This window comes from Cryphonectria parasitica, assembly GCF_011745365.1.
Source record: "Cryphonectria parasitica EP155 unplaced genomic scaffold M406scaffold_2, whole genome shotgun sequence".
In the NCBI taxonomy this organism is placed as follows: domain Eukaryota; kingdom Fungi; phylum Ascomycota; class Sordariomycetes; order Diaporthales; family Cryphonectriaceae; genus Cryphonectria; species Cryphonectria parasitica.
The window spans coordinates 4,318,642-4,330,770 of NW_024468910.1; the positions used below are offsets into that span (position 1 = coordinate 4,318,642).

At 53.5% G+C, this 12,129-nt stretch overlaps 2 protein-coding genes across 2 annotated transcripts; both read right to left on the reverse strand.

Moving 5' to 3' along the window:
• Positions 1 to 771: 771 nt before the first annotated feature.
• On the reverse strand, positions 772 to 2,373 carry M406DRAFT_63072 (uncharacterized protein; the record flags this gene model as incomplete). The annotated part of the gene is made up of 6 exons (XM_040924815.1): positions 772 to 913; positions 1,013 to 1,202; positions 1,246 to 1,258; positions 1,363 to 1,953; positions 2,023 to 2,146; positions 2,195 to 2,373. 6 exons carry the CDS (start codon positions 2,371 to 2,373, stop codon positions 772 to 774), a joined length of 1,239 nt encoding a protein of 412 aa, XP_040780077.1.
• Positions 2,374 to 6,610: 4,237 nt separating this feature from the next.
• On the reverse strand, positions 6,611 to 8,711 carry M406DRAFT_63073 (uncharacterized protein; the record flags this gene model as incomplete). Its single annotated transcript, XM_040924816.1, has 8 exons — positions 6,611 to 6,645; positions 6,695 to 6,858; positions 6,922 to 7,000; positions 7,070 to 7,498; positions 7,562 to 7,863; positions 7,920 to 8,159; positions 8,253 to 8,490; positions 8,618 to 8,711. The coding sequence occupies 8 exons, from the start codon at positions 8,709 to 8,711 to the stop codon at positions 6,611 to 6,613; spliced, it is 1,581 nt and encodes a 526-aa protein (XP_040780078.1).
• Positions 8,712 to 12,129: the final 3,418 nt, after the last annotated feature.

The following is a 12,129-nucleotide window of genomic DNA, read 5'->3' on the forward strand; positions in this document are numbered from 1 at the left end:
ACCATTCTCTGATTCTTGGTCTCTTCTTGCTAGTTTTCGATCAGCATCAGACTGCTATCAAATCGATTCAATGCACAGGTACATTGGTTGGCGTGCGGTAAAGACAGGAGAAGAAAAAGAGAGGGAAAAAAAAAAGAAGAAAAAAAAGAGTACAGCAAGAGAAAGTATTAGCACTCAATCTATTTTCCTGAAACGAGTTCCAGAAAATTTGTAGTAAGTGATAACGTGTGTGGAGGATCAGCTGGCCTGCCCATCTGTACGACATACGTTCATAGACTTCACTAGCACACTATTCAGACAACTGGCGTCCATAAGCCCGACATTCACATGAAAGAGAACCAGACAAGATGATGTGATAAGCAGGCCGGCCCAAAGACCAGAAAAAACCCAAGCCCTAGCCTGGTCAAATTATAAATTCATCTGCGCATAAGAGCGCGTCTCCACGGTACGCAGTTACCGAATTCCTTCCCTCCCCCTCATTCATGCCTCCCTTACTTTTTGGTATATATGTTCCCTCTCCCAAAACTTTCCCGAACCCCATCCCATGATATCATACAAAGAAATACACGTGTAGGGTTACAACCCACCCAAGGTCTCTCAATGAACCATAAAATTCCCACCCTATTGATCAGTCCCATCCTCACAACACTCCCGAGAATAAAGAACAAATGCCAGTCCCAGCCCGCATCCCACCACACACATGTATACATAAGCGCCAGTGAAAATCCAGGATATAATGAATTATGGCCATCCCTTCTCCCCCGTACTTTACTAGGTCTGGCTCAGCTCCTCCATGACCACATCGCATAGCTGCTCGTACCTGCTCGCGTCGAACCTTTTCCTCTTCCACCCGCTCATTCTGAGCCTGTCGATCCGCGCCTGCCGGTCCTTGCTCCGCAGCTCGTCCAGCTCGCTGTCGCAGCTGCTAGCGAAGCTCATGCTGCTGCCGCTCCGGCTCCTGCCGTAGCTGGTAGCGGTGCCGGCACTCTGGAGGCTCAACCTGCGGAGTGACGCCGCCATGAGCGACGCCGTGTCCTGCAGGACCGGTGACTCGGGTGGTTGGTGGTGACCCTCTTGCTGCTGCTGTTGTTGCAGGCGGAGGTCTGCCTCAAGGATTTCGTCGAGCGCGACCATGTGGCTTGTCACCTGCGTCTTGAGCGAGGCCAGCGTCCCGCAGTAGCGCGCCAGCGACCGCGCGGGCTCTACGTCGGAAAGGTCGCCCTGGACATAGAAGGGGGGAAATACCTCCTCGCCCTGGCTGTTGTCGCCATCGTCGGTCTCGCCGGCGCTAAGCTCCTCGCCCTCGCTGATGGACGGCATCGGTGGCGGCGACGAGGATGATGCTGGTGGTGCCATTTCCACCAAGTCTTGTCGGGAGGCGCGCTTGTTGCTGCTGCTGCTGGTGGGAGCAGTGTTGGAGACCGGAACCTCGGGCAGCTCCTGCCGCATGGCGCCGGCGGCAAAGTACTCGTCATCGAAGCCCAGAGTGGGCGAGTCCGGGCGGATCACAGGCTCAGGCAGCGTGAACGACCACCGGGTTCTGTCCCGTGGCAGCTCGAACGAAACCTGCTTCTTCTTCTGGACCGCCTTGCCGCAGCTGCGGGGGTCCTGGTGGTGGTTGTTGCTGCTGTGAAGGGCCAGGCTGGACTTCCTCGAGATGGTGGATGTTGGCGTCGCGGCCCCGCAGTCCGGGGTCCAGGCGCGAGAGGAGACGGAGCCTGAGGGGGAGTGCAGGCTCGGCAGTGAGGACGCGGCGGAGCTGGATCTCGTTTGGGAGGAGGCGACCTCCTCGGCCGTCCGGATGAGAGCTGCGGCGCGCTCGTAGTGAGCCCGGGCCTGCTGGAGGAGGCTGATCCTGTAGGATGAGGCGGGGGTGAGCGGTCGGGCGCACATCTCGAGTGATGTTGCGGCGTAAAAGCTGAGGCAAATCAGGTACGCTGGCTCGACCACGGACTTGAGGTACGCACAAGGTCAGTATACATAAGCTCTTGTGGAAGGGAGAGAAGAAGGAATAACACGTACCGTGTTCCTGAGGTTAGTCAAAATCTCATTGCACCGTGCCGAACACGCGCGGAACCGCCGTGTAACGTGAAATCGTTTGATCTCGGCGATGGATCGTTTCCACTCGGCCGACGTGCTCGGGATGCTGGGCAGGGACGCAGGTATCTGCTGAGACTGGCGCTTCAGGGAGGACTTGACGGGTGGCCTCGAAAGTTTTAATATGGGCGTCACATCGCTGGCGTTGCGCCTGTGCGCCGGAGATAGCGGAGGTGAGTATGAGGCACGCCTGTTGGAGGAGACGGACGGCCTGGAGCCGAAGCCCGATGTCGACGTCGGGCTGCTCAGCATGAGTGGAATCAGGCCCTTGGCCATGGCTTGTGTTGATGCTGCCTGCACCGAGGGGCTGGCAGCTGGTGGACCTGAGCTCGAGCGGTGTTGAGGAGTGGGGATGCCCGTCGAGGTGGACTGGCTGTCCTGGAGCTCGCTACGGGAATATGGACAGCAGGAGGGCGCATGTATCTATCCCACTCGTGTCGAGATCGGCGTAGACTTCTTTTGTTGCTGGATCTACCCCTTCTATGAAAGACCGGACAAGGGGCGAAAGAAGAAGAAAAAACCCAGAGAATGAGAGGACGATGGCGTTGATGACGAAGTGACGAGACACCAAATGGGCGTTTGTGATCGAGAACACCCACTGATGATCTCCTCCGAGGAACAACCAGATCGTCGGGCTGTGTAGTAGTTGTTGTTCAAGGTTCCAGTGGGGAATACCTTTGTGTGTGTGAGAGAGAACCAGCACACCCGTGGGTCTGGGGACGAGAAACCTGGCTCGAGCAGATCTGACGAGAAGATGGACAATACTGAGTCGAGCTGATCGCTACAAGGATTGCATGGATCGACAAGGTGGTCTCAGAATCTCAGACATACAACCCAATATTTATTCTGAATGTCGTGGATGTGGATGACGAAATTCGGGAAGCTGTCCGGATGAGTGCTTGAGACAGGTTTCGCGTATAATAGTAGAAGGACGGGGAGCGGGTGCTTTTTTCGGGACTTGATAGCTGTCCTGGTCTTTTGGTGGGGGGAGGGACCAGGGGATAATAATAACAGAAAGAGGGAGAAAGAGAAGGAGGAAATAAGAGGGAAAGACGAATTGGGTGCTAAAGAGGACAGGACGACCGGCTCTTGTGGGAAGAAATTAAAAGTGGATAAAGGGAAAAGTGTATGATCGTCGTCGACCGTCTATCTGATTTTGAGAGGTAAGAGAGAGAGAGAAAGATAGTGTGTGTGCGTGCTCCCAACCGTAAAGGGCAAGTCGGGGATTGGTTGACGATCACCTCGGAATGAAGATAAAAGAAGATCAGGACAGGATGGACACAGGCCTCGTCTGTCAAACAAACAAAAATAAGAAGATCGAATCAACGACTTCTTCCTGATTGACCTGTCGGCTGAACTGTAACGACGCAAGAGAAAATGTCGAGAATAGAGAGAGAGAGAAGAAGAAGAAGAGGGAGAACAGGATTGCACCAGAGATGAATAATGTGCGGACAACCCAGCAACAAAAAACAGCAATTAAAGGAAGAGAGGAAAAGGAGAATAAGACGAAATTGAGCCAGCCCGGCACGTCGAAGCCCTGGATGAGCTCGCGTCAACAAACCACACCCTCCACCCCTCCGTCCGGTGACCTCGTGTGCTCGTGCTCAAATTACCTTGTCGTAGTAAAACCTGGCGCCCACAATCCCACAATCATCATCCATGAGGAGGGGCCTGCCAAGCAGAACCGAGAAGTTCCCACTCTACACGTTTTTTTCGAGGGTACCTTGCAGAACCGCCTGCATCCAGATGGAGGAGGAGGGTGAAGGGGTGTGAAGGGTGGAGAGGACGAGGACCCAGCTGCACGGGTCCCTTCCTGACCTCCTCTCAATCATGACACCCTCTTGCCGGCCTTTTGGAGAGGGGGGAGGGAAAAAGAGAAACCCCCCCCCCCCAAAGAGGAGGCAGGCGTTTGCTGCTGCTGCTGCAAGGGGGTTGGTTGGTTGGGAGGTGGAAGGGGGTAGCTCAGGTAGCTCTTTCTCCCTAGGAGGAGATCGATCCCGGTGTTCAGACAGAGCAAGTACGATGGATACTATTGCCTCTTCGGGCTGCTGGCGGCCAGGGGGGTGGTTGGGATTGGGCTCGCGCAATTTCTGACAGCTGCCACGGTCAACCCGGGTGCCATCCATACCATGTGTACTAGAGCGAGAGTAGAGTGGTACAGGACATACTGTGGTACAAGCATACTCTATCGTCGTAACAACAGGGCTTACAGTGCTAGTGAATCGCCAGTGGACGGGGTGAAACCGTGACAGGCGCGAAGCTAGGGATCTACCTGCGGAGCCCCTTAAACCCTCACCCTATTGCACACCAGCGCACAGGTACCGCCGACGCTCAGATCCGTGAGTTCGTATGATACTTTACTCACTATGGCAGAGATGGCTTTGCTTTGGCGCTCAGTTGTCGAACCATTGCTTCTAGCGGGCTTGAAAGAATTTGGACGAATATAAAGCTAAGCAAAATAAAACAAAACATTGTCGTCCCTCGGAGGGAGGGGAGAAAAGGAAGAAGGAAAATAGGAACAAACCTGAACAGTGCATCGACTCCTATGTTGTACATAGCACGTACAGTAGTACATACTTACATAGCGCTACGGATCATCTACGCTAGTATCGCATCAATGCCCACTGCTACCTCACATCGCCCCCAAAAAAATCCCATAGATGCGACGAAGCGATCTCTCTGCCTCTCTCTCTGGTAGGTAGGGTGGGAAAGGCGGTTCATGAAACTACTGTAGATGCAGATTCAAAACAGTTAGTCGCCTCCATTGTTTGAAGGAAAATAAAACACAGTACTTGCAGAGAAAAAATAGAAATAACAATTTCAAAAGAAAAAGAGGCTCCAGCAAAGAGGACGGGGGGGGGGGGCCACTGACTGGCCCTCCCACTCGTTCATCTTTTCTAGACTTCTTCGCTTAGCACACAAGCGAGCAAGCGAGCAAACGAGAAAAGAATAAGAAAAGAAAGGAACCTCCACATCGTCGCCCGCAGGCCAACGCTGCTCCCCACGCGATGACGGTCTCGACAGCTTTGCTGTTTTAATTTCCGGCTCCGACCCCACGAGGCGTGCCACGGGGCATCGCTCCCCCATTCGTCGAGGTCGTCGTGAGAAGAATGACCATCCAGACTGGGAAAGAAAAAAAGACAGAAGAGGAAGGGACACAGAAAAAGAAACGGAAAAAGATAAAGGATGCACACTCTATTAGGTCCTTACATAGTTGGCCGGGCAGTCACTACATGCAGTCATCAACGGAGAACGGAGTCCTCCCCCTTTTCCCTCGCCCTTTCTTCTTTCTTCTTTCTGTTTCTTCTCCCCCTCCCCCCCCTGCTTACTTTTCTTTTCTTTTCCACTTTCCAATGCCATGAATGATTGAACCTTCAACACGATCCCCACCTCCGAGTCTCCCGTGATAAAGCAAACAGGATGCTCCGCCCTCACGGCCTTCCTTCGCCGTTGCCGCTTTCCACCTGGCACCAACCTTTACGCAGGGCGAGCAAGGGCCGGGAAATGACCCTCCTATCAAAAATATCAACTCCTAACCCTTCTCTGGTTTTATTATTATTATTATTATTATTATTATTTTAAAAAAGCAATCATGATTTTGAATCCCCTTGTCTCGTAGACTCCTTTTATCGCTTCCCAGCAGAGATGAACAGAACAAGGGAAAGACTACTGCATACCACAGTATATTGGTTTAAGCAAAAAGATAACGCATAGTAACAATGGTGATGAACGCTCAAAAGCCGTCGTTGCCCCTTGCCCACGTCGGCAGTCAACCAGATCGCTTTCACTCCGTCTCCTCCACCCCCGAGGAAACGGATCTCTTCTTTTCCCCTTTCCTTCAGCAATCACCGAAAGAAAAGCCCGGTACCGAGAAACGGGGGATCCCACCTCGCTCCCAGCTCAAGTACTACGTAGCACTACACGGGCAGTCAAAGCACACTCCCCGCCCCGACCTTTGACGTCGTGGTACTATCTATCTGATACTTTATATCATAAGATCCCTCGATGACTGCCAACCCCCTCCTTTTCTGGTGGGTATGGATAATGGGGCCGCATGTGATTCTATGTCTTAAGGACATGCGTGCCCCGCTCTATTCATGAGCGGGGTTCGGTGAATCTGTGCCTATAGTTTATGTATTATAGTTAGTTATCAGGAACCTCACTCTACACCGCTGGAACGCTTGGGGGGGTGAGGAGGGCAAAACAAAAGCCAGCCAGGTTGTCATTATCTCCGTAGGATGTTAAGGCTGCCAGCGAGGCTTAGAAGATGGGATACTCGAAATGTGGTCTGTAGAACAGCTCATTCGGTTGGCGTCTTACATGCGACGGACGACGGACGACAATGTGGCTTCTCGTGCGTTACATAGCTTCGGAACGTTGCTCTGTAAGATCATGGGAGCTCCCTGTCCAACAATCCACGTAGGCTGCAGGACGAACTCTCGTGTGATGGCCTGTCATGAAACACTTTGAGCGGCATGTTTCTGAACGTTATGTTTATGGCAATGTACATCAGCTACATGGCGGTAGGACCCGTACAGCTTTTATGCGCTAGGAGCAGAGGTTGGCGCCGCCGCCTCTGCAACAGTTACATCCTCACCCCTCACACCGTCTACCACACGCAGACCCGAGGCACTCTGTGTCATCTGCTCGAGTCGGTGCATCTGGTCGAGGCGGCGGCGGATCTCACCTACAAGATCGGTGATCGCCACAAGCACGCCCTCCTTCTCAGGGTGATTCTCGCCCAGACCCATTTGCTTGAGTCTGTGAAGGCACACACGGTGTCAGATGACGACGTATCATATGAATAAGGGTCAGGAGACTTACTTGACCTGGCCTGCAGCTAATTCCTCCTCGCCGAGAATGACAGCGAAGGGGACCTTGTTGGTATCGGCAGCTTTGAACTCTGCAGTGCCATCGTCAGTCCTGTACATTGAACCTCTAAGGGGGGTAAACCGAGTTCGCAGCAACGTACGAGCTTGAAGCTTGGGTTTGACCTTGTGCAGCATCTCCGTGCTGATGCCGGCCTCCCAAAGCTGATCGCAAATCTTCATGCGGTCCTTCAGCATGCCGTCAAACCCTTTGCCGCCAAAAGCCATGACAAACACATCGGTCTTGTTGGGTCGAGGCTCCGCCGCCTTCTCTGCAGCCATTCGTGCTTGCGTAATCGAGTATATCCTGTCCACGCCGAATGAGATACCCACACAGGGAATCTGGCCTTTGCCCGAGAACATGCCAACTAGGTTGTCGTATCTGCCACCAGCAGCAACGCTACCGACACCAACTGTCGGATCGTCCGAGCGGTCGTCGTCTTCCGAGGATTTGCCCTTCTTCTTTGGTTTCGACTTCGCTGCGGGTGCGGCACCATCAGCAGGTGCACTGGGCGCGGAGCCCTCGGTGACAACTAGGATCAATATCAGTATTTGAGAAGCCTGGCAGGGGACACTGCGTGAGCAGAGAGACATACCTTCGTAGATGATGCCGGTATAGTAATCAAGTCCTCTGGCGAGACTTAGGTCGAAGGAAACAGCGTCGAGAGCACCCTTGTAGCAATCTAGGTACTCGAACAGCAAGCCCATGTCTGTCATACCCTGCTTCATGGACTCGTTCGCTGCCAAGGATTCGTCCTTCTGCAGCTTCTCCAAGAGGTCCTTTCCACCTTTCAAGACGACCCACTCGCCAATTCTATCTGCGACCTCCTCAGGGAGTCCCTTTTCGCTGACCATCTCCTTCTTGACGTCTGCCCATGGCATCTTGTCGAGCTTGTCACTGTAGCCCCCCGTCAGCGCACGAATCCAAGGCAAATCTTGAAGGGTGTAACTCACACTGCAGAAGATATGCTCCGAATCTTGTCTTCCGGCACGCCGCAGACCTGGAAGATACCGTCGAGGATCTTGCGGTGGTTCGTCTTGATCGTATACCTGCCGTTCCATCCTAGAGCCTCAAAGATCTGGATGATAATCTTGATGATCTCGGAATCAGGTATCATAGCATCATATGTGCCAGCGATGTCAAAATCGCATTGGTAAAACTCTCGCATGCGGCCCTTTGCAACGGCGGGCTGGCTATTGACCGTTTCAAGTCAGCACGTGTGTCCCCTATCGTCCCACCAAAATTCCCTAGCTATTATATCAGATTGTAGAGGATTGGACACGTACTCTCTTCGATAGACCTTCGCGATGTGGTACCGCCGTATCTGCTGCAGACCGTTCTGCGCGACATACCGTGCGAATGGCACCGTAAGGTCATATCGCAGGGAGCTCAGCTCGCCGCCTTGGTCGGCAAGATCGTAGATGAGCTTTGAGTCCTCGCCATACTTGCCCGTCAGGATCTCTTTGAGCTCGAACACTGGCGTGTCGATCGTGACCGCGCCGTGGCGCTCGAAAACGGTTTTGACTGTAATAGAGAGGGTTGTAGTGGTGAGCAAATTGCCTTGTCTGATCGCCGCCCACAAAAATCCGACGTAGACAATGAAGAAGAGAGAGAGGGGGGGGAGGGCGGTTTCTCATAGAAAAGCACCTACTGGTGTTGAAGATCTTCTCGCGCAACACGATTGCCTGGCCGTCCCAATCGCGGGTGCCTTTCGGCGTCTTTAAGTCGATCTTCGCGGGCGCCATGGGGAATTTCTCTTCCAGTCTCGTACTTGAAGTTGTAAAGTTACTGCTCCCCAGGGAGCGGGTGCTTCCGTAGATCGTAATTCGTCTCGAAACGTTCGCAGCTGTGCTCCTCGTCTGCAGAGGTCCAAGTCGCGAGATCGCAGTCGTGGTTGGTGGGGCTGTCACAGGCCTGCAGACACTCGTGAGGTTGGCGATCCGCATACAGGTTGTTCTTCGTTTCGCCGGTACGAAGAGATCTTCACAAAGAATGGGTGGAAAGCGCGGGGGCGGTGGGTGAGTCAAAAGGTGGGACAGTAGGAAAGTGGGCGGTGATGGCTCTAGTTGCACTCAAAAAAATTGCCCACCCCTGCGATGCTTGGAGGGGTAAAACGTCAGGCTGTTCAGGTACGGTGTCTGGATTGGCCAGGCAGCTTAATAGTGGGCCATCAGGGATGTGAGCTGCAGCCGTGCTCCTGCATCCCATTCCGAAGAGCCAGAACCAACAACAGCAGCAGTGGTAGGAAAGGAACAACATTTAGTACTACTGTTACATCCGAGCTCACATTGAATGCATCTCCATTTACACACGTTTCGCAAGGATATGATTTGCTAGTCTGGGGGTGGACTGAATGGATTCCAGGACAATTCACTTTCAATGGAAAAGAGGGGCAACATGTAGAACAATTGAACAATGTTCATAACTGAACCAGAGCTTCTTTTCTCGACTGCAAGAGATGGCTGCCAGGGCCACAGGGTGGCTCCCTGTGGTGAAAGAGGTGGTGTAATATCCTCACCTGGCCGATCCAACTCGCACCTCAGACCAAACAACCCCCCTTTATGCCGATCAAGGCCAGCATGGAAAGGCTTCGTACCAGAATTGAAGAAAAGAAACATGTCCCGGAACACATCTTTTTCCAGGTCCCACCACCCTGTGTCCCTCCCATCCTTGACCCTCAATAGTGTACATTCAAAAATGGGTACATGGCCTGCTAATTAGACCAGAGCAGGCGACTGGTCTCCCCCCGACTTGTCGTTACAAGCAGTAGTTCAGGTGAGAGTTTGAGCCATCCGATTCCTCTGGTGGCAAATGAACCTGCGAATGGGGAATGAAACCTCCATCACTGTCGCACTGATCCGGATTGAAACCAGTCTTTGAATGCTCCGTAGCCTGAGAATAGATATCCTACTTGAGGCTCTGCTCAGACGTCCCACTCTTGCTCCTCGAGATCAGCACCGTCGTCACTCAGCGCAGCAAAAGAGGACTGCGTGGGCATGGACTGAACCTGAGGCCGTCCATTGCTAGCAGTCTTCGTCTTCGGAGCTGGCTGAGACTGAACGGGGGCGGGCGCGCTGGCCTCGTTGGCAGATTCGGAGGACTCGCTGTTGGCCACTCCGGCAGCCGTCTTCTTGTTCTTGCGAGACTTGACCGAGACCCACTGGTTATCCTCCTCATCTTGCTTCTGCAGCATGGCCAGCTGCTCCTCCTCCGAGTAGGGGACTTCGGCTGCCCAGTCGGTCTTGTTTCCACTCTGCTTGCCGTTCGTCGGAGGTGCAGGGACGTCTGCCTTCGGGATGCTGTCGAAGGTGTCCAGAGGCTGGAGCGGAGCGGCGGCATTCTTCTGGGCGAAGTTGCCGTTGGCGATGTTGTTTGCCCACGCATTGGCTCTCTGGGCAGCCTCAAACGCGACACCGTCCTTGGCAGCTCTGCCCTCAGCCTCTCGCGCGGCTCGGCGCTGGGCATTCTCCTTAACCTTGCGCTCCTTCTCTTCCTCTTCGCGTGCGGCCTTCTCCAGCTCTCTCTTCTTGCGGTTCTGTCGCTGCTTCTTGGTTTCGGCTGGCTGTGGGGCGCTGGTCTGCTTGGGCTTCTGAGCTTGCTTTTCCTCGGTGCCAGTCAAACGGAGGACAGAAGGACCAGATCCCTGAGGCTCGAGCATATCGGAAACGCCAGTGGCATCATCAGCGGACACGGGAGGCGAAGAGACGGAAGACTGGTCGTCATCGCCATCAATGCCGCCGGTAGAAGAAGGCGCAGACGCCTTTGCGACTTCGGACTCTTCGCCGATGATGGCCCTGGCCTTCGACTGCTTGACCGACTTCTGCTTCTGCTTGACCGGCCCTTGCTTCTGTTCGAATTTGCTCTCCTTGTTGCGGGCCATCTGCTGCGCAAAGGCTCGGTTGTCGACATCATCGTCAGGGGCAGGGGCATGGCTGCTGGGCTTGGATTGCGTGGCGGGCGCGGCAGCAGAGGCATAGCTCTTGGGTTGAGCCTGTCTGGCCTCGGTGGTGAAGCTCTCCATCCGTTGTCGCTTTGCCTTGTTGTCTTTCTTGGGCTGGCTCGCCTGCTTCTCTGTGCCTCTTGACCGTGGAGGGGTCGGCTTGAGTGACTTGCGCTTCTTTTGCCCCTGTACATATCGCTGCGCACTGAAAGCCACAAGGGCAAAGATGACTGCCCAACCGACCACGGTCTTGTTGCCGAGACTAGAGATTTGGTTGCCCATAGTGATGACACTGGAAGGAAGCACAGAGTGTGTGACGGGAGGTGGGAGAGGAGTGTGGGAGGTCGACAGCGTTGGGATGCAAGATATCTCCGAGGGTTGTCGAGGTCGTGTCCTCTGGTTGAATTTCTAGGCTGACGAGTTCAATCAGGGTGATGTCGAGTGTGCTGGTGGGTTTGATGATGTCGAGTTGGTGAGGTAGCCCTAAGAAGGAATATGCCTATCTGTCAAGGTGGTAATGAGGGTCAGCATTAAGTATTAGGTGGTGTGGATGGAGGAGATCGAGGGAGAAAGAGATAGAGAGGGTCTTTGGTGTGAATTTGGCATGAAGGCTAGTGGTTTGATATGTCGATGCAGTGACTTGACCTTCACCTGACTGACTTAAGACAGGGGCACTGACCTCACGGGTTTGTTCGCTGTCAAACTTGTTACTTGGCTCCCTTCTCCAAGACCACAGATGCAGATGAAGTGCCGAGGGGAATGCTCAAGAGCAGGCAGACTTTTGCAAAGGTGACAAGAGAAGATGCGTGATATGGTACTGGTTCGGGCCCTGAAGAGGCGACACGAGGTTATGAAAGGTGGCTTCAAGCAGCTCTAGCAGTTGCCCATTCGGCTCGGTGGAGACTCGGGTCCATTTAAAGCTATTGGATGTTGAAATGGTAGTGATAAACCACGCTAAACCCCCTAACCCCTGCACTCTAAGGGTTGCTCTGGAATAAACCCTGTTGCATTGGATGGCCAGACCTAAGTACCGCAAAGATGTCAATATTTCACCGAGAGCATTCAACATTGCCCTAAAAATGACTGAAAACCGTGAATGTGGAGGGGTTAGAGGTATTTTTTATAACCAATTCACATGGGCAAAGTGATTTGAAGTTGTGCTGTCCAAATTGCAGCTGGTCATCCAGGGCTGCAGAGGTAAAAGAGGATGCCTTCGTACACGC